Raw genomic sequence first — 22,778 nt, 5'->3', positions numbered from 1 at the left:
AAGATTGAAACATTTCTTGGATCCGCCGGAGGAGAGCTTGTTGAAGGCGCGGATTAGTCACCCTCTCCACCACCAATCTAACGAACGAGCAACAACGATGCATCATGCCGCAACGCAATCCGACTGACGGCTTGGTTCGAAATTCTGATGAAAACCGATATCGGCGAATACAAATAGATATAGGTTGGTAAGTACTAAGAACTCGAGGGAAAGTTGATAAATTGATAGGAGCTCAGCAGGTGAATGTGCATATTAATGGCTAGACTATGCTGAAGACGTTGAAGGGCTCGATCCAGTTAAGGATCTTTGGATTTCCCTGAGAATAGAGTGGGCAGTCGGCCAACTATAAAATTTTGAAAGTGGCCGTTGTAGGTACGATGGGAATAATTAGAGTGTGACGTCTGTTTTTTTGTGATTAAACCTTTAAACAATGGAATGTTAGTACACTGGTTATCTGTGTCTCGTGTATTAAGTTACAACATATATTCACTTGCTTTAGTAATTTAAAAAAAAAATAGTTAGATTTTTATTTATTTTTGTTTGTCGAAATAAAGAGACAATCATAAGCATCGTTACCATTTAGACTTATTTTAGCATATTTATTTTAGCATATTCTTGCTAACTACACAACTAAGCCATTCATAGTTGATTCAGATTTTTACTAAATATTTGAACTCATTGTATTCTCCCTTCCTGGTTAGGAAGGGGTGGTTATGAAGATCCGACGTGGACGGGGCTATGCATGAAACGTGACACTGTTAACTGCCCGTGGAACCGTCAAGTGAAGTGAAGTGACACACGACTCGGTCTTGGCCAAATCAAAACAAATCCATGCGTCCCGAGTCCAGGGACGCGTGTCGCTTAAACGTTGCAAAGAGAGTATTAACGATGCTGAGTTCTGCTGAGGCAACGGCGCGGGGGTTCTTTGCTGATTCACCACCCTTACCCATCATAGGCTGGTATTGGTAAGTGAGTTATAACATTTGAGACTCAACGCAACGCAGCGTTCCGTTAAAATTGCTCTGACCACAGGTATGCGGTGGGAATCTAAACCGACGCAGCAATGTGCTAATAGGCAGTACTAAATACCAACACTCAGCTCAGCGTCAGCCAAGTTGGGTGTCGTTTGAATGTTGCGGTGTGCTGGTTGTTTGCTTGTTTAGGCAGTAGTGACCAAACTTACCTGCCGGCCCCAACACGGCGGAGTCACCCAACTAACAATTGCAAGTCACAAACAAGCAAGCTTGCTGAATTGTTGCTTAATAATGGTAATGATAGCTGAACTAAAATTATGCTCTACACATTACTGTTTAAATGATTTTTCAATTGAAAAAGTAGTCTATGTTCGACTTTTCTCATCGGTATCAACAATGATAAATTAAAATACTTCTCAAAAGTTTAATAAGAAATTTATTCGACAAGCATTGATTCCTTAAGGCGAAACTGGAAGCATTTCCTCACTTTTTGGTTTTTGATTTCTTATTAAATAACGAAGCAATATTTTCAAAATCGGTTTTCGTGCACATGTAGAGTATGGATCAAGGTATCTTATGATTTTTTTTGTAGTGGAAAATGTTTTTCGTTTTTGCAGAAACCATTTTTGAACAAAATTTCACAAGAAATGGTTTTTGCAAAAATGGAAATCATTTTCCACCTCAAAAAAATTCAGAAGATACCTTGATCCATAATCTTCATGTGTACGAAAACCGATTATATTGCTTCGTTATTTAATAAAAAATCAAAAACCGAAAAAATTAGAAATAGCTTCCAGTTTCGCCTTAACAAAAGATTAACAAAACATTTCAGGCCAAACATGTCTAAAGGTCCTATCTGCAGAAGAGAGGCTCTCTTTGGTTTCCCTCTCTTTCTTTAATATCTCAGCTGTTTATTTGTATTTTGATTTCCTCTTTGCATTGAATGATGGTCAAAACAATCGTCTTTTGATTTGTACTGCAAAACTAGTTGAAAAGTGTACCATTACATTGCAATAATTGAAAGAGAAAGTAAACAAAGAGAGCCTCTCAAATGCAGATAGGACCTATTGAAATGTTTGGCCTGATTTGTCTGCATCTTTGGGGCTGCAAAACGGTGAGTCGAAAGGAGAGCGTCCAACATAGCTCTGGTCCGCACAAGTTCCTACCTCATGCTTCCACGGGTCAAGCGATGACAAAGACCGCCAGCTAAGAGTTGTGTACTAAGCTGGTAGTGCAGCCTGGGCAGGGGCACTGTTGTCCTTCTGACTTCAGCTATATTGAGGAGGTACGACCCGAGCGTCTGTTCACCAAGGAGGTGCGGCTCAAACAGCGTCTGTTCTGGCCTCCAGCGGCTGAGTAAGAAACGCTGCACCACGCCCAGCTAGATCCAAGGTGGTAGCCCCATCACTCATCAGCGTGGCCGTCCCAGTGTTGGTTGGGACGTTAAACAGAACTGGCACGAAGGCCCTCCGGCGAGACAGGAGTGTTGGCGTAGGCCCAATAAGCCACCCGTAAAAATCCCCATTGCGAATAACATAGGAGAAAATACGACTCAATACAATCGGAAAAGACCCACGCGACGAAATAAGGACTACGATTGGAAATTTGGTACATGGAATTGCAAGTCTCTTGGTTTCGCAGGATGTGACAGGATAATCTACGACGAACTACATCCTCGCAACTTCGACATCGTGGCGTTGCAGGAACTTTGTTGTACTGGACAGAAAGTGTGGAAAAGCGGGCATCAAGCGGCTACCTTCTACCAAAGCTGTGACACCAACAGTGAATCAAAATTCAACCATCGCGCAACAATAATGACAATGTCGTAACCTGTATTTGTTGTGACAATCCACCCAATGCGACATAAGTTTGTCCCAACTTGAAAATAATAGGATAAACATCATGCATCACGAGTTTAGAGATTTTTAAGCCTTAGATTGCGATTTTCGAACGGTAACTTCGAGTCGGTAAACACTGCAACTCTGGTGAAGCTCTATCATCAAACAGTTTCGACTTTGGGTTAGTAATAAATGATTATTCGCGAGTTGAAAAGTACGCAACAAATTCAGCTTCTGTTTTGTCTGCAACAAAAAATTTCGAGATCATGTCATTATCTGTTACCAGTAGAGATAAAGAGTAATCGTCGCGCCTTCTTTGTTGCTTGTTTTGTGACTCTTTTGTCTGACAATTCTCATCACTGACGACGTCAAGATCATCATGGGGTGGGGGACCTAAACGCTCAGGTTGGCCAGGAGGTTTACCCCGACGATTGGAACGTTCAGCACCCACCAGCTCACAAACGAAAATGGCCTACGCCTCATCGATTTCGCCGCCTCCAAGAACATGGCCATTCGTAGCACCTTCTTCCAGTACAGCCCCCCATATCGTTACACCTGGAAATCACCACAACAAACGGAATCGCAAATGGATCACATTCTGAATGATGGACGGCACTTCTTCGACATTATCGACGTCAGGACCTATCGATGCGCTATCACTAATCACGAATACCATCACTACCTGGTGATGGTTAAACTGTGCCCAAAACACTCCGTTATTAACAATGTACAGTACCGGCGGCCGCCCCGGTACGATCTAGAGCGACTGAAGCAACCGCGCAGAATCTCGAGGCAGCGTGGAAGGTGGAAGCAGCACTTCGACGAACACCTGAATGGCGAAGAGAATGTAGGCACGGGGGACCAAGGCAGCGGAGGAAATGACTATGTTGGTGCAGCTGAGGGAAGTTAAGGATGCCATTCACCAGCTCAAAAACAACAAAGCGGCTGATAAGGACGGTATCGCAGCAGAACTTATCAAGATGGGCCCGGAAAAGTTGGCCACCTGTCTGCACCAGTTAGTAGTCAAGATTTGGGAAACCGAACAGCTACCGGAGGAGTGGAAGGAAGGGATAATCTGTCCCATCCACAAGAAAGGCGACAAGTTAATGTGTGAAAACTTTCGACCGATCATCATTTTAAATGCCTACAAAGTGCTGTCTCAGATCATCTTCCGTCGTCTTTCACCTAAAGTAAATGAGCTCGTGGGAAGTTACCAAGCTGGTTCCATCGACGGCCGGCCGACAACGGACCAGATGTTCACCGTACGGAAAATTCTCCAAAAATGCCGTGAATACCAGGTCCCAACGCATCGACTTCAAGGTGGCATACGACAGTATCGACCGCACAGAGCTATGGAAAATCATGGACGAGAACAGCTTTCCCGGGAAGCTTACCAGACTGATAAGAGCAACGATGGACGGTGTGCAGAACAGCATAAGGATTTCGGGTGAACTATCCAGTTCATTCGAATCTCGACGGGGACTACGACAAGGTGATGGGCTTTCCTGCCTACTATTCAACATCGCCCTGGAAGGTGTTATGCGACGAGCCGGGCTCAACAGCCGGGGTACGATCTTCACGAAATCCGGCCAATTTGTCTATTTTGTGGATGACATGGATATTATTGCTAGAACAAGGAACAGGGAACAGAACAGAACTGGCAGAACTGTAGACCCGCCTGAAACGTGAAGCAGCAAAGGTCGGACTGGTGGTGGATGCGGCTAAGACAAAGTACATGCTGGTAGGTGGGACTAAACGAGACAGGACAAACCTTGGCAGCGATGTTACGATAACGGGGATATTCCCGAGGTGGTAGAAGAACTCGTCTACCTCGGTTCCTTGCTAACGGCTGACAATAACGTGAGCCGTGAAATACGAAGACGCATCATCAGTGGAAGTCGTGCCTACTATGGATTCCAAAAGAAACTACGGTCAAAAAGATTCATGTGCATTGGCGTAGCTAGACCCCCCCCCCAGAATCCGCCAGGCCCCCCCAGAATGTTTTCATGACTTTATATATGGAAATTAGAAAAAATCTGAAAACCACTGTCGTGGTGACAAACATAGATATATAATAGACATTTATTTGACATAATATGTGTTTACTGCATTACTGCAAAATATAATTAAGAGCTTCTTTGTGGAATTCAAGTATGTATCATGTGGGAAAAAAATCTGGTTGAATTTGCAATGGAATTCCAACAAAAGTTTTTGAATTCCTTGTGCGAATAGATGTCACAATAAGAAATGATCCATGTAGCTGAAGTGTAAACGCGAGTGGATTCATTGAAACCATGCTGGAGGTGATTTCTAGTCGGTCACTATTAATTTCTTTTATTTCGTGGGACAGGGGTATTTGTGCGTCAATCAAACAATGCACAAATTGAAATGTACATTGAGGAAGTTTTAATATATTTAAGAGTTGGTGCTGCAATGGGTAATCTTAAAGGTATTCATGATTGGACTTCTTAAAGATTTGTCGGAGATAATATTGAAAGAATTCCTGGATGACTTCTTGGAGAATTTCTTGGCTTCTCTGTCCTTCTAAAATTTTATAAAAAATTCCAATACAAATCGCTGGAGGAATTCCTCTAGAAATCCTTCGAATTATTCCAGAAATCTACAAGTAATCCTAAAAACAACCCTGGGGCGAATCCCTGAAAAAGATTATGAACGGATTACTGAAATTTTTGAACTAACCGCTAAATATTTTTTTAAAAAAATCCCGAGCGAAATTTCGGAAGAAATTATTACAGGAATTCTCGGAACAATTCCTGCAGGAATCCCTGTAGAAATTTCTGAAAGTATACCTGGAGGAATCCGAAGAGCAATCATGCGAGGAATCTCAGGAAAAAAATCTGAAGAATCCGCATCAGAAATCCCTTGTAGAAATTACTAGAATTTTTTTTTTTGATGAATCCTTGGAGGAATTTCTGGACGCATTCCTGGAGGAATTCATCGAGAAATCACAAATGTATTTCTGGAGGAAATCCTGGAGAACCTTCTGGACAAATTCCAAGCGGAATCCCACTGTGTTGTTGTCGATCGATCTGTGTGCTGTGCATTCTTTTAGCGGCTAACGAAATTAACTAAGTTTCTATTGAAATCGTTCCTGGAAATTCGCTAAACTTCCTGGAAACGCGGTCCTGTTCAAAGTGCAGTCTTTGTATTGTTTATCTTGCCGATTTCCTGTCGGTTTTGTGGTGAAATTAAGCGAAAATTGGTTACAGTCAACCGCCATGGATTGCAAAAAGTGTGCCCTGCCAGTAGAAACGAGTATTCAACCATTCATTCACTGCAATGGGTTGTGTGCTGCAATACACCACGCTGCTTGTGTGGGGTTGGATACACCTAATCTTGCTGCTGTATCACCTCCATATAAAAACAGCTTTTGGTTGTGTGACGAGTGCATCGACGAATTTGTTTGCTGGAGAAATGATCGAAGCGCGAATGCGAAGGAATTATCTTCTCGACCCGAGCTCTCGCTCAATCCTGAACAACAATCTGCACTACAACGCGATGTCGAAGAGCTGAAGGGGAAAGTAGAGTCAATACTGTCTACGCTAACTACTACTGCGAGCTGCCTCCCAAACACGGAGATGATGCGGCACTCAACTCCCAACTCATCACGGCAATTCAGTAGAGAAATGAGTGGAACAAACGCATGCAATGTAACGCCAAGTGTATCTGCAGCTTCGGAACGATTAACGGAATCTGCTGTAGATGAGAGTTTCGCATTATTGATGACAAACATCGATGGGAACGTTTCCGAGGAGGATGTCCAATTGATGGTCGCCCGAAGTTTAGGAGCCTCTGATGCCGAGTGCAGAAACATTAAGAAACTTGTTCCGCGATGGGTTGATTGTAGTACGCTTGACTACGTTTCGTTTAAAATAATCTTGCATTGTAAATGGAAACCGGCTGCAATGATGTCTACTACATGGCCGAGATATGTAAAATTTCGTGAATTTAGGAGAAGAGAATGCACTTGGAAGCCCGATAATTTGTGATGTGTTTCATTACTGTACATTATTTAAATTCTATGGATAGATTTATGTTGTTGTAATTGTATTTACTTTGAACTGTTTTTCCCTTGTTTTGTTAAGTGTTTTAAAAAGTTTGCGTAAATGTTGTTGAAATTTTTGTTAAAATGTTTGTTAAAATGTTAAAATACGATTATTGAATCAACGTAGCCTATCCTGAGCCTTCAATACCAGTTAGAATAAGTTCATTCAATTAGACTAAAATAAGTCCGTTGAATTAATAATAATAATAATAAATAAATAATAATAAATAAAAGTTCCTGGACTAGTGCCTGGAGCTTTGGGGCATTTTTTTTATCATCGTACAAATTGGTACGAAGGTTCTGAAGGTTGATGAATTTTTTTTTCATAGGAAGGGATCATATTTATATATATGAACAAAAACTAAGTTGAAAAAAATCAGAGCCGCCTAATTTTCCGGAAAACTCCAGTGGCAAACAAGCATTTTCCGTAGACATCACCTACTTTGAAAAATCATAACTCAAGAACGAAGCATCGTAGACACAACTTTTTTGTGAAATCATAAGCAAATTTTCTCAGCTGTTTCTAGATGTATTTCTGGAGGAAATCCTGTAGAATTTACTGGACAAATTCCTGGTGGAATCCCTGGAGAAACTAATGGAGAAATTTCTGAAGGTGGTATCCCTGGAGAAGTTCCTGGAGTAATGCCTGGAGCATCAGAGAAATTTCTGATGAAATTCTAGAATTTCTAAAATAATTCCCAGAGGAATTTCTGGAGGAACCTCTTAAGGAATTCCTGGAAAAATTCTTAGAGAAATTCTTGGAAAGAACCCTGGAGGAACCTCAGGAGGAACTTCCGGATAAGTTCCAGGCGGAACCCCAGCAGAAATTTCTGAACAGATCTCTATAGAAAATCTTGGGGAAATTCCATGGAACTATTCACGGAAGAATTCCAGGAGGAATCCCTTAATCAATTATTTGAGGAATCCTTCAATGAATTGCTGGAAGAATCTCTAGAGTAATTCTGAAACGAATCCATGGAGAAATTTCTGAAGAAATTCCTAGAGGAGATCTGAGAGCGAATTTCTGATGGAGTTCCAGGAGAAATTTCCAAGAATTGCTTGGGGGAATTTCTTAATGAACCCCTGGAGGATTTTCTAGATAAACTCTTGGAGAAATTGCGGTAGTAATTTGTGAAGGAATCTCTGGAGGTACTTCTGGAGGAATGTCTGGAGAAACCCCTGGATAAATTCCTGGAGAGATGCCGAAAAATTCCTTAAGAAATCCCTGGAGAATTTCCCTTAATAATCCCTGAAGAAATTCCTGGACTAATGCCTGGAGCAATCTCTGGATAAATTCCTAGATGAATTCCTGGTGGAGGTTTTAGAAGAATTCTGGGAGGGACCTCTAGATGAACTCCCGCAACAATCTCTAGATGAATTCCTAGAGAAATCCCGGGATGAGTCCATGGAGAAACTCTCAGGAGAAATTTCTGAAGAAACCTCTTGAAAAATTCCTAGAGGAATCCTTGGAGAAATTTCTAGAGAAATTCTTGGAAGAGTCCCTGGGAAAATTCTTGGAAAAATCCCTGGAGGAATCCCTGAAGCAATTTCTGGAGGAATCTCAGGAAGAATGCCGGGAAAGTTCTGGACAAATTCCTGCAGAAAGTTCTGGACGAATATCTTGCGGAATCCCAGGAAGAATTCCTGGATAAATTAAAGGAATTTTTGGGGAAATTCCGTGGAACTATCCCTGGAAGAACTTCTGGAGGAATTCTTGAATGAATTCCTGGAGGAAATTTCTAGAGGAATTCCTGGAGGAATTGCGGTAGTAATTTCTGAAGGAATTCCTATGGGAGTTCCTAGATCAATTCCTGGAGGACTTTCTGAAGGGATTCTTGGGGTAATTCTTAAGAAACCTCTTGAGGAATTCCAGGAGGCATCCTTAGAGCAATTTCTAGAGAATTACTTGGAAGAATCCCTAGGGGAATTCTTGGAAAGAAACCTGGAGGAATCCCTGAAACAATTTCTGGAGGAACCTCAGGAGGAATTCCTGGACAAATTTTGGAATTCGTGAGGGGTAATTCCTGGATTACCTGGGGTAATTCCTGGAGAAATTATTGGTAGAACACTTGCAGGAGTCCCTGGAGAAATGCCTGAATGAAATCCTAGAGGAATGCCAGGAGGAATACCTGGAATAATTCTTGAAAAAAATTCGGCAGGAATTTCCGAAAGAATTCCTTGAGGAGCTCCTGGAGGAATCTCAAGATATTCCTGATGAAATACAAAGTTCGATTTCCGAGGGAATTCCAGGAGGAGTTTCTGAAGAATTCTCAGGAGAAATACTGAAGAAACCGATGAAATTCCTGAGGAAATCCTTAAATCCTGGATTAATTCCTGGGGGAGTTTCTGAAGGAATCCCAACAAGAGTTCTAGCAGGAATTTTCAAAATAATCCCGGAATTCGTATTTGAAAGAATAACAGAAGAAATTTCCGGTGAATCCCTGGAGGAACTCTGGATAAACCCGATGAGGAATCCCGGAAGCAACCCCACGAAGAACTCTTTATGGAATCTCAGGAGAGCTTTCTTAGTGAATACCTGGAAGAATTTTTGTAGGAATATTCCTGGATAAAAAAATGAAGAAATCAATGGAGGATGGAGAGCGGCAGCCACAAACCGAGTCTTGTGGCGTACTATTGTTGATTATGTCTTGTCTTAATGATGTTGAACAAATAAATGTATGTATGTATGTATGTATGTATGTATGTATGTACAAAAAGACATCATACAACTTGGTTTAATCAACGTTGAAGAATAGTTTCTGATATTTTTGTAAGTAGTAAAAGGTTTGAACGTTGAACAACAGCTGTTAAACAATGGAACGATCATTGAATAAACATAACATTCACAATGCTTATAGAACGGCTGTTGTTGAACATGAACAAGTTCTCCATTTCTGGGATAACAAGAGTTGAACAACAGTTTCATCGTTTCATCTTAACTAAACCCAATATAGTTCGACTTAAAGCTTAACAAAGCTGCTTTGAGAAACATTTCTTAAACTGATAATTATTTCTTGGGTTATTAGTGGTTCTGAATTGTTACTTGGGTACTCTGGAAGAAATCTCGTGAGGGACTCTGGACGAGACTCTGGGTGCAATACCTTTGAAGACCATTATTACAGTTTACAAAAAATGCCCAAAATAATGTATTCTACCAAGATCGATACATAAAATATATTTAAAGAACTGTTTTAGGTTCAGTACAATTTTCACTAGATCCAGTCGATTTGTATGCTTCGCACAAAGAAAAATGTATCATGATCAGCATCGTTCAGACGAGTGGTGAATCGCCTCCACTGGAAGATTGCGAGTCCCTGCTTTTATGGAAGGCAAACCAGCCAGCCAGCCGCAGCTGCAATGAGCGGTGTGTGCGTGTGCGGGATTGCGGTTTTAGTTAGTCAAAGTGGGTATTGACAGCGTCGTCGCCGTCGCTGACTGAGTGGACTATCCAAGCGCGCGATCGCCGCATTTTAGTTCGATGTGACTTGTCATAACGCAAAGATCGTCGTCGGCGTGCCCTGTTAAACTCTCGACAGCTGTCTGAAATCGTTTGAGTCATAGCGCTCGCTGGTCAACCATTACGTGTAATTATATCCAGCCAGTGGAAGGGTTCTAGATTTGTTGGGAGAAGAATAACACTTGAGATCGTGTTTGCTTTGTTAGACAGAGGATCAAGTTTCAGCGCGAAGATCAATCTCGTCAACGCCGCAGTCTCCAGTTGATCGTTCGTTGCGGTTGCTAGAGTTAAAAGACATTTTCATTGTCTGCTTCGTGATCCGTTTAAATTAAAAAACTTCATAATCTTCAGTAGAAGCCCGGTCGGTTGGTCGTTCGTTTGGTCAGCAAAGCCTACTACGCGTGCGATCGCTGTTTAACACACGATCAACAGAAGTGAGTGATTGTGGTGGCGAGGCGCAGAAAATAATCCTACGTAAAACAAGAGAAACCTATTGTGGAGTGAATTTAATGACCTGCACCATTATCAGTTCAGCGTAGCAAAACAACGACGATAAAAGTGAAAAGTGGAAGTGGTAATAGCGCTTATATACAAAGCAGAGCAGCAGCAACGATTTTTTGTTTCAAACGAAAGGGAAGATCGTTGATTTTGCAATTATAATTGATGCCGCATAAAGGAAGACATAACGTTCACGGTTAAAAATATTAATTCGTCGACTTTGGACACAAGAAACGGAGTCACCAGCGCAGCATGAGTATCAAAGCGGAAAATAAGATCTCGCTGAAGATCGAGCCGTCTAAAATTAACATGATCAAATCTCCAAGTAAGTACAACAACGAAACGTACCATCATCAATTCCGGTGAAGCGGTGGAGGAGACCTTCGGCATCCCCGGAGTCGGCGGGATATGTCATTCGTGCGCGATCACTGTTCACGGCGACAGACAAAGTACCTCTACGACCTCCTTGCTTTTGGGATGTCGTGTCTCTCATAATGTAGTTGAGTGGCGCGTTTATTTATTATTTTTGGCCGAACGTCGTCCAGTAATATTGCACGTAGCTGCAGATTTTTTGTTCGTCCGTCCGTTCTGTGTGCTTCGTTCAGGTTTTTTTGAGTAGTGTTTTCGCCGCAAGTTCTTGCTGTGCGTTCTGTTTGTGCGGCTTTGTACTTGTCGTAGTCATACCGAAGTTATTTATTGATGTAGAGACCTCTTTGCGGGTTTGATCAGCCTCTCTCACGTTTCCTTGTGTTTTGGTAACCGGAGAAGATCAAGAAGAAGAGCACTGTAGCGTGTCGTCTTCTGCTTGCCGCTGGGACGCTCGGGAGTAATAATAATAAAACATTTAAAGCCGTATCAGTGTGTTTGAAGTGAGACAGAGAGTTAAAAAGAGCAGACAAACACCGGAGAGAGCAGTGCAAACATGCCGCAGTGGGCTAAATATGGTAAATAGACCATAATTTGAGTGCAATGATACCTTGGAACGGATAACATTATGGCACAGAGAAACAGACGTTGGGTTGTTTAGTGAATAAAATATTGCTTTTTTCTATAGCCTAATCGAAAGAGCTCATTTTTCTGAGTATAACGTGATTTTATTGGATTTCAATACCTTTATTTTGATAATTAAAATAACAAAGCAGTTTTATTTTTTGTGGATAGAATGACAGTTCAATCGATAAAATGACAGTTCTACCCGAACAAAAAAAATCTCCATATAAACTTTAAATGCATTTTAAAAATAGTTCCTGGACTCCAAAAATTATGAAATTTTGGATTTCGACTAATTTTTGCGCGGAGAATCTGATTATGAAATAATCTTGATACCCCTAAAGAACCCAATTTCAGTTAAAAACATCGTCACGAAACCGTAAACGTTTAATACTAATCATGCTGTGGTTGGGCGAGCAATCACTAGATGGCGATAGTGAGCAAAAGTCAAACAGGAGCAAAAACGACGTGAGCGCCGCGATTTTCCAATCGACCAACTACCAAATATTTGAATCCACCGTTTAAAAGGTGATCGATGGAGTGCGAGTAGAGTGTGGCATCTGTTTATCTGTGATCGTGGAATTACGTTTTTTATTATAATGATTCATTGTGTTCTGCTATTTAGAATACAAACAATATTGTATGGACAAAGAGATAACTATGGAATTTCAAATCCTATCTTTTGAAATAAAAGTTTTAGTGACTGCATGATAACAGTGCAAATTTGAGCTGGCTCGGTACACGGGACGTGCTGCCACCAAGAGCTCAACATTTGTATAGGAGAGATTGGGGTAATACGTGCTCCTTAGTAATGGCTCGATTTTGGTCATGGAACGCACAAAAATGTACTTACAATTGCAAATCAAATAACGTTGTAGAAGCAAAGTTGTGATTGTAAAAAAATGGCAAAATTTGTGCTACTCATAGAAATGAATGCACATTTGAAAAATTCCAAGGTTCTCTTATTGTGTGATAATTCAAAAGTCAACGGCTTTTTCGGTGTTACAGCGCCCTCAGAAAACTCACGATTGTGAATCTTAAAATACGCGTTTTGACACATAAAAGGACACCTTTTTTCGCTCAAAAAATAAATTTCGTGACTGAGTGAGCAAAGACATTTCCATATCAAGTTTTTGCAACTTAGTTCCATTTGGACCTTCAAGGATGCGAAAAATGTTTTCCCATTCTTACAACAGAATTGGTTAACAGAATTTGAACCTTTAGTGAGTATAAAGATAGGAAGGAACATAAAAACCCAATCGAAAAGTGTAGACATATTACAACAAACCTGTTTTGATCAGGAAGATATTGGTGTTGGTCTTTTTATTCCAACGACGCGTATTAAACCGATTCCACCAGCAAATGCATGATAAAAAAGTCAGGTTCACATTTTTGATTCCAGATCATAAGGCTTGGTTGATAATTCTCTTTTATTCGGCAAACAAAGAATGTACCTTTGATTTATTAATGACCTGTGAAGAACGGAACTAAATCCAATTGCAAATGGCTGTAGGTATCAAATGTTCAAAACGGAAGATGTATTATTTCGCTCTTTTTTAGTAGGGTGGAAATTTACTTCGTCATATGAACTAATTCCCGTCATATCAAAAGAACAATAGCGAATATGCAAATATATTACAACTTACCTTCGCCAACGACTTATTAGATGGAAGCACAGAGATGTAGACTATCAATAACCAGCGCTGAAAACCGAATAATTTCGCAAAATTTCAAGTTTCAATTTCACTCCACTCACGACTTCACATTTTTTATTGTTTTGAATATGCTGAAGGCAATCGCACCAAAGCAACAGGCTGATTTTTTCTTCATCTTCGTTCAGTTTCATACCCCTTAAAAGTTCTGTGGCACTTCAAAGCAGGATTTCACTGATGCAGAGCCAGAATGCAGCGAAAGCTGCTCAATTATTGAAATAAATTGTTTTTCCCGTCGGTGAATTGTAAACAAACAGTTGTCTTCGTCCTTGAAAGATGCAGGCAAATATGTGCGCGGATTTTATGCATACGAAACATCGTATTTCACAATTACAGAAAAAGATTTTTTTATTCCACATCTACATCTATCTCAATTTAAAGGTCTCGGTCAATAGTACTTTGAAAACATGAATTGATTGACCTACGGTCAAATCATAACTTTTGACCATCACATGTACCATAGTGTTACGTAGAAGGTGTGCCGGGAATTGAATTCAGGTTCTTAGAAGTTTGCCTTTATTTTGTTCTTAATTGAGTTTCACGGGGTTTCAGGAATCGTCAAACGAACAATTTTACCCATCTTCTGAGATTAGTTATACCGGAATTTTCCTATATCTTTATCAAGAATTTTTTCTGAAACTTATTCAAATAATATCTCAGAAGATCTGTAAGAAAATTTCCAGCAATTATTAGACGAACCATGAGCATGGAAGAATACCAGGAGGAATTCCTGTAGGAATCTCTACATAAGTTTTTATTGAAATCTCTGGAAGAACTCTTGCTGGAATCACTGGATTAAATTATTATCTCTGAAAGAATTTCAGCAAAAATATCCGGAGGAATACTTGATGAACATCCTGGAGAAATTTCAGCAAGAATTTCCAATGGAATCAATGGAGTAACTCTTGCAGGAATTCCTGGAGCAGTTTGTGAATAAATGTCTGATGAAATGCCTGTAAGAATGCTGGAAGAATGTCAGGAAGAATACTTGGAAGATTTTTTAAAGGAATCCCAGAAAAAGTTTCTTTTAGAATCTTTTCTGGATTGAGAAAAAATCACGTTTATAAAGAAATATAAGCACGTTTTATAAAGAAATCTCTGGAGGAAGCTCTGAAGGAATCCATGGAAAGCTTTCAAAAGAAACCTCTAGAGAAATTTTGGATGAAATTAATGGCAAATTTTGTATCGGAATACCTGTAGATAATTCTGAATTTATGATTTTCTGGAAGAGTTTATAAGGAAATTCATGAAAGGATCCTAGCGGAATTCTAGTAAAAAATATATGGAGCAATTCCTAGTAAGTATGGATCAATTTTGGAGTTACCAATGGAAGAGTTTCTAAGATTTTTTATTTTTAAAACTTTGGTCGAATTTCTAAAGAAATCCATAGAAGATTTAAAAAGAAAATCAGTGGAAGAATTTCTGACAGAATAACCCTCTAATACCCAATCCCGCCTTTAGACGGGGTATAGTTGAGCATTTCTTAAATTTTTGTTTCGTGGAAAATTATTATTTTTTATATTTTTGGCTGATATTTAGGACTGTTCTGTATATCTCAAAATAATTTTTGGTGTATTTTAAAGCGTATTTACATTTTTGAAAAATCCTTGAAAAATTGATGTTTTAGTCACCCTTTAGAAGTCACTGTTTATTTTGCATTGAATCGCTACAATTAACATATTTTAATTTTTTCCCAAATCATTCTATCCTTGTTTAATAGTTTAAGGAAATCGAATACACTCTAAAATTATTTTCCTTAAAATTGCACGGAAAATAAAAGTTTCTGCGAAAAAAAAAAATTAAAATAATAACATTTCAACAATAACCATAAAATCTCAAAATGTTTTCATCTCAAAAAATCCGTTCCTCAAATTGGCTGCCAGGAAAAATATAAAAGTGTGGGGATGTTCAAAAATAAAAATTAGAAAAATCAAAAACTGAAATTCACGAAATCGAGAATTAAAAAGAATCATCTTCCAAAACATGTTTAAATCGATTGTAGATGACGAAAAATGATATTAGGTCAAAATAAAAAAATTGGGTATTAGAGGGATAATTTTTATTTCTAACGGAATCTCAGCTGCATTTTCCATAGGAATCCATATGGAGGAATTACAAATCTATTGAAGAGTTTCTAGGTACCTAATCCTTAAAGATATTTTTGCAGGAATCTCTAGAAGAACTTCTAAGAAAACTTTGGAACTCCGAAGAAATTGTGGAGATTATGCAATAAAATTCTTTGAAACATATCGGGAGGAATTGTTTGACTAATTTCTGAATAAACTTCTAAATAAGGAGTTGCTGAAAGAATTTGCAGAGGAATTATTAGAAAATTTCTTGAGAAATTCTAAAATATTTTTGCAAGATTTTCTGAAGGAAACCCTGCATAAAAATTCTGAAGATATATCTGATGAAATCGATACAGAAATTTCTGGAATATTAAATTTGTTTTGGGGGAATATGAATAAAAACACTCACTGGTAGATTTTTGAGTGAAACGGATTAAAAAAGTTGGTAGATTTGCAAAAGTTTAAGCCCAAAGAACATTTACTGGAAATAACAACTGGTTGAACATTGTTGAGCATTGTCTGAATTTGTTTCATTAGAAATACTGTTCCTTTCAAAACCTTCCCAGTACGAATGTTTTGAAATTTACAGAAAGGAACTTTAACTAGACTTTCGAAAGCTTATTGATTTTGTTTTGTTCATTCAAAACTAAAATAGCTTCTCAATAAAATAAGTGTTTTAAACGGATTTTGGTATTTATCCATTTTGAAACGGTTTTTTAATGGTACAGTTCATTCACAGCATTCTTAGACAACAAAAATATCTACATAAGTAAGCTAAAAAAATTGAAATTGGTCAAATGGTTAAAAAGTTATAGGACTTTAAAGTTATTTTTTTTTGTAAAAAGAACAAAAAAATATTTTTTTTTTAAAACTCAGATTTTGCGTGACTTTGGAAAAATTTAATGTTCTATAAGTTTATTGAAATTTTAATTTGTGAGAAATTCAAACAAAAAAATAGATTGAAAATCGTTTGAAAATTGAGAAAGTTATGGCACTTGAAGTGAAAAAATCTCAGTCAAATCAAATCTCAATATTTTTGGCTCAAACTCAGAGGTTTCACTTCTGGTGTCATTTGAATCCAGAAGAGCTTACGAATTCCAGGTTTCAATAACTTTTCAAAAATATGCCGCAGTCTATTGGCCAGAGAGTCTTCTGAAAGTTCAATAGACAGTGTCGGATCAGTCGGGATATCCTAGGCAATTCAAACTGTTCTTGAGATTAGATTCTAAAGTCTACGGGTGTAACGGTAACTTATTTCATTATACAAAGCTGTGATTTGTAATCTATCATATTCAGTAAGTCTTCTGAATGTTCAATGGACATCGTCAGATCAGTTGCGGTCATCCAAACTATTATGATGTTTAAAATCAAGCATTTACAGCAATTAAAATTTCTGTTTTGGCTATATAGAGTTATGTTGCATAATCTATTGTACTTACTGGAGCTCACAGAATATAATCAGGGACAATGACATAGCTTTGGAACATTTAGAATCGTCCACACCGTCCTGCAATATAGTACATGAAGTCTACAGTCGTAATAATTATTTTTTAAGTTTTGAGTTACACAACATTACCAATCGTAATGATTACATTTGTATCTTATTCAGTTAATTACCCTTACTTCCGGAGATTTCAAAAGATGAGTTTCAGAAGAGTTTGCACAACCTTATGTATTCCAGAGGTACAGAACAATGTCTACTAGTATTTGAAGAATGTTAGTAAATATGATTGATTATGTATCGTTATTCAATGTAGCAGGCTAGCGTTGCAAGTGTAGATATAAAGTTTTGTACTTCATGAAAGATTGGATGACCTACGTCATCACAAAACTATCATGGAGTGGTGGTATGATAGTAATGAGGTTCATGGATTCTATTTGGTTGTAAAACGAAAATCACCAGTGGTTGTTTTTACCAACATAACAGTAAAGAAGAGCCATAATACAAAAACGCTTATTGCTCATCGAACTACTTTTGGTAAATAAAGTTGATTATGTAACACCACTTAACGTAGTAACAAAAGTGCACAAGTGCAGACATAAAGTTATGATCTCCGGAGTAGTTTGATTGATGGTTTGGAATATCCCAAAAGTATCTCGGAATGGCATATGAAGATTACAGATGGATGTGTAATGATACAGCTCATTGTGAAAATAACTACTATTACTGTCAAGAGATAAACTTCAGGACAGTTTGGACGACCCTAAGGTATAAAAAATGTCTAAGGTATATAAAAATATCTAGTTATCTTCAGATTGGTCCAGTAACCGCGATTGATTATGCAACGTTACCCAATATATCAGATAACACGAGTGTAGACCTGAAGGTCTGAACACTAAGGTAGTTTAGCTATTTTGGAATATCACTTTATTGTTTCTAAATGATATTTTAGATTTCACGAATCCCAGTAGATTAAGCAATGCTGATCGATTTGATTGATTTATATTTTTATAGAGACTTTCAGCCCTTGGTATGCAATGCTATTATTTATGGCGAAAACACATAAAGTTATTCTTGAAAATTTGAAGGAATTCACTATAGGACAGTTTGGACGACTTTGACTCTCCCAAAGGTTCATAATAATATCTAGTATACTTCATATTGATACAGTAACCGCGGTTGATTACGTTACTCAAAATATATAGCAGATTGGCTACTGTTACGAGTGTAGACCTGATGTTCTGAATTCCTAGGTATTTTGGCTGACCTGGAATATCCCTATAGTGTCCCTAAATGTATTTAGAGACTTCAAGGGCTTCACGTATCCCAGTAGATTATGCAATGCTATTATTTATGGCGAAAATGCATAAAATTCTCCTGGTTGATTTGAAGGACTTCACTATAGGACAGTTTGGACGACCCAGACAGTCCCAATGGTATACAATAATATCTAGTTAACTTAAGATTGGTACAGTAACCATGGTTGATTATGTAACATTGCTCAGTATAGCAGATCTGGCTACTGTTTAGAGTGTAGACCTGAAATTCTGGATTCCAAGGTAGTTTAACTGACATGGAATATCCCTATAGTATAGACAATGGCTCTATAGACTTGAAGAGCTTCACGGATCCCAGTAGATTATGCAATGCTATTATTTATGACGAAAACACAAAGTTATTCTTGAAAATTTTCTAGTGAAGAAATTCACTATAGGACAATTTGGACGACCCAGACTGTCCCAATGGTCTATAATAATATCTAGTAGTCTTCCGATTGGTCCAGTAACCGTGGTTGATTATGTAACGTTGCTCAGTGTAGCAGATATGGCTACTGTTTAGAGGGTAGATCTGAAGTTCTGGATTCCAATGTAGTTTGGCTGACCTGGAATATCCCTATAGTGTCCCAAATGACATTTGAGATTTCAAGAGCTTCACGGATCCCAGTAGATTATGCAATGCTATTATTTATGGCGAAAACACATAAAGTTATTCTTCTAGATTTGAAGGACTCCGTTATAGGACACTTTGGACGACCCTGATTGTCCCAAAGGATCCTAATAATATTTAGTAGTCTTCAGATTGGTTCAGTAACTGCGGTTGATTGTGCAACGTTACTCAGTACAACAGATATAGCTACTGTTACGAGTGCAGACCTGAAGTTCTCAATTCCAAGGTAGTTTTTCTGACTTGGAATATCCCTATAGTGTCTATAAATGGCTTTATAGACTTTAAGAGCTTCACGGATCCCAGTAGACTATGCAATGCTATTTTTATGGTGAAAACACATAAAGTTATTCTTGTAGATTTGAAGTAGGGTATTTTAACCAATAGTGGACCCCTTAGTAGCTGAAAATTGTTCTGATCGTTAAAACAGTATGATATTCCAATTAAATTGCCCCTGTCAACGTTTGCACAGCAAGTTCTATGTCTTTCCTGCACATTGCACACAAAAACCTTACCAAACCACCCTATATTTCCCATAAAATAATCATTTCAAATCTGGCTCAAATTATCCTATAGTGGTCCCCCCGGGGTCCACTATAGGATTGTTGGGGTCCACTATAGGATAAATCGTATTCTCTTACCATGTTAAAACGGAGACAATAGTGGACCCCCTTGGATTTAACCAATAGTGGTCCCCCAGATTTGTTTACATTTACAAATTTGTTCAAAAAATCAAATTATTGCTTTCCAGCGTAGCTCCACCAACTTGTAACTTGTAACTACTGGCTAGGAACATGATCCATCGTCTCCCGGTGGAAGTTCACCGGTAAAAACAGATTTAAGCAGGAAAATTAGGAAAAATATAAGGGGGTCCACTATAGGTAAGGGGTCCACTATTGGCTAAAATACACTACTTCACTACAGGACAGTTTGAAACACCTAGAACATCCCAGGCTTTAAAACACCTTTTGATATTCTTGGCGAAGGTTAAATGCAGGGTTGTGCAGTTTCAGGATGGTCAATGTCGAATGACACTCGCTCCAACCATCACTTCATACGACAAACGCAGTCCATCAAAACATAATCGATTCACGCAAAAGCCACTCAAGCCAACCCTCGTTCAATGCAGAGTCAACCACATCCAACAGCAACGATCGTCTCTTGTTTCCGAACCACACGATGAAACACCGAAGCGAGTTTTTGTTCTACGCTTTGCATTCTATTCATAGGGCGTGCTATGTTTGTGTTTGCTGCGCCATGCAATACTACTTAACAAATTGACCCTCATCCTGGCATTTTCAGACGAGAGTCACCCCGCAGTGAGTGACATAGCTCTGCTTCGGAACGACGGTTAAGAAGCGTTCGGCTACTCAAGAGATTTGCAGAGAAAGAGCGTGGCGGCGGCAGCCACCGTATCAATGCGTTCGTCTCGAATGTGTGCGATAGCAACATAGAGACGGTCGGCTGTAGCGTTGATGGAGGAAGAAGGGCAATGTTGATGTTGCGGCTTTTTTGTGTTATGATGGTGATAATGCACAAGACTGGTTAAATGAACACATATGAACGTAACCCATATCCAAATTTAGCTTTTAGAACAACTGGTATGTCAATAATTACGTTTCTCCAAACTTCATGGTGTAAGTATATTCTAGGTTGTCAATGAAGTATTAAATACAAATATTCCCATTTTTCCTTAATAGTCTCATTTTGCAACAATTTTGCCGAAGACAATATTCTGTGTTATTAAATGTGTGAAGTTATACAGCCGTTTTTATGTTGGGATCATATATGACCCCTCCGGCTCCAAAGAATTAAATGGAATAAATCTGGTCAGCCTATCAATGCTCATTGTGTTCATCATGCCCGCAAATCCCCTGTAGCATGATCGACCTTTGATCGGTTGAGTTCCGATGAAGTTTGGCACTGCGCGGCAAGCACGCATTTTTCTCTCTCCAGCCAGTTCCACCATCAAAACAAAAGCGGCAATAATTCGACACATCTGGAAGTTCCGATCGCGGGCTTCACGTGTTGCACTTTCTTCGGTCGGACGAGTAGTGGAGCTATGGACCTATGTATACATATTACCTACTTGTGCGTCATTGACGGAGCCCGTTTTCGAATTTCGCGCCGCGCCCGAACCCCCGAAGTCATTGATCGGTCAATTTGAATCACTTTAATTTTACTAAAAAGTGTTTTGTATTGAGTGGCTTTGTATGCAGCGATCACACTCTTTGCAGCGCAAGACCAATTGACGACGGAAGGTTTTGCAGAGGATGCTGTCGAGTCCGACCGACGACGAACGCGGTGTGTGGCCTTGCCTGCCATGTAATTTCTTTTTTGTTTTTATGTGATTGACTGGAAATAGATGATTGATGGTGACCTCAAGTCGGACCCATTAAGTACCTCTACACATATTGGCAAACAAGTAAGGCTGCGAAAAAAGGAGCTTAGTAATTTTCTTAGCATTGAATAAATACATGTTTATGCGTACTTTCTAAAATCTTCGAACGAGTTTCTTACTTGCTTGGCAATGTCGAGCACATGCAAGAATTCATATACAAAGAGAACCACAGGTTACCAGTTCTTTAGGGAGAATCAGTATCGACATGGTTTCTTAATGAGCATTGTCGCCGACTATGAGCAACATGCAAGGGCGTAGCCTGCTTTTTGGTCGGGGGGGTCAAGCACCCTGAGTCATTTTTATCTACTAGCTTTTATAACTAAACGCAACACGATGAAATTGAATATAATAACATAATATTCTAAAAGCTTTATTTAACCCTTAACCCTGTTGTATTTTGTACAATACGTTAACAAAAACTCGCCTGATCTACACAAATCAACGTGGTGCTGGTAGCGATGGCCAATTTCTGGAAGATTAAGGACTTTTATTTACTCGTGCAATATTTTGCTCTGATTTTTTGTCAATGTCTACAAAACATTCATCAGAAATTATAGCTGAACTCTTTTGGAAAATAAGAAATCTTTTGAGGATAAACCTAGAATTTCCTGGTTCCTGTATGGTTCCATTTATCTTCCAATACTATTTGCTGGAGAAATTCATCCGGAATTTTTTGAATTTTTGAATTCCAGAAGGAATTTATGTAAGAATTTCAAAAAATAAACCTGTTTGAATTCCTGGATAAATTATGGGAGGGATACCTAGTGAAATTTCAGAAGAGATCTCATGAGGAAATCCTAGATAAATTTCTGGAGAATTCCTTGGAGGAAATTCTGGAAAAATTCCTGGAGGAATTCTGGACGGAATCCTTAGTAAAATTTCATAAGAAATATCTTTAAAAATTCCTATATGAAATCTTAGAGAAATTTATGAAGGAATCCTTGGAGGAATGCCTATAGAAACTTCTGAGCAAATTCCTGGAAGAATTCCTGGAGAATTTCCTTGAGCAATTTTTTGGGTAAATTATTGGAATCCCTAGGAGAATTCTGGGAGAAATTCCTGAAGAAATCTCCAGAGGAACTCTGGGAGGAATTGCTGGAGAAATTTCTGAAAAAAAAATCCCTTGAGAAATTCCATGAGGATTTCCTGAAAGAACCTTTGGAGGAATTTCTGGAGGATTCCCTGGTGGAATCTCTGGAAATATCCCTCGAAAAATTCGTGGAGAAATCCTTGAAGTAATTGCTGGAGGAATCTCTGGAGGAATATCTGGAGGAATCCCTGAAAATTTCCTCAAAGTATTCCTGGAGAATTTCCTGAAAGAATCTCTGAAGAAATCCCAAGAGGATTTCCAGGAGAAATTCCTGGACGAATTGCTGGCATAATTCCTG

The 22,778-nt window shown here is 38.8% G+C and overlaps 1 protein-coding gene across 1 annotated transcript; it reads left to right on the top strand.

Annotated features, from left to right (window-relative positions):
- Nucleotides 1-6,051: 6,051 nt before the first annotated feature.
- Nucleotides 6,052-7,078, top strand: LOC115271114 (uncharacterized). Its single transcript, XM_062849363.1, has one exon. The coding sequence runs from the start codon at nucleotides 6,052-6,054 to the stop codon at nucleotides 6,820-6,822; it is 771 nt and encodes a 256-aa protein (XP_062705347.1). The 3' UTR covers nucleotides 6,823-7,078.
- Nucleotides 7,079-22,778: the final 15,700 nt, after the last annotated feature.

Source organism: Aedes albopictus, chromosome 2 (genome assembly GCF_035046485.1).
Source record: "Aedes albopictus strain Foshan chromosome 2, AalbF5, whole genome shotgun sequence".
In the NCBI taxonomy this organism is placed as follows: Eukaryota; Metazoa; Arthropoda; class Insecta; order Diptera; family Culicidae; genus Aedes; species Aedes albopictus.
Note: the sequence above shows the minus strand (reverse complement) of the source record. Positions and strands in the feature narration are given on the sequence as shown.

Excerpts from the sequence above, each read along its gene's own strand:
- LOC115271114 (XM_062849363.1), top strand. The coding sequence starts at position 6,052 with ATGGATTGCAAAAAGTGTGCCCTGCCAGTAGAAACGAGTATTCAACCA.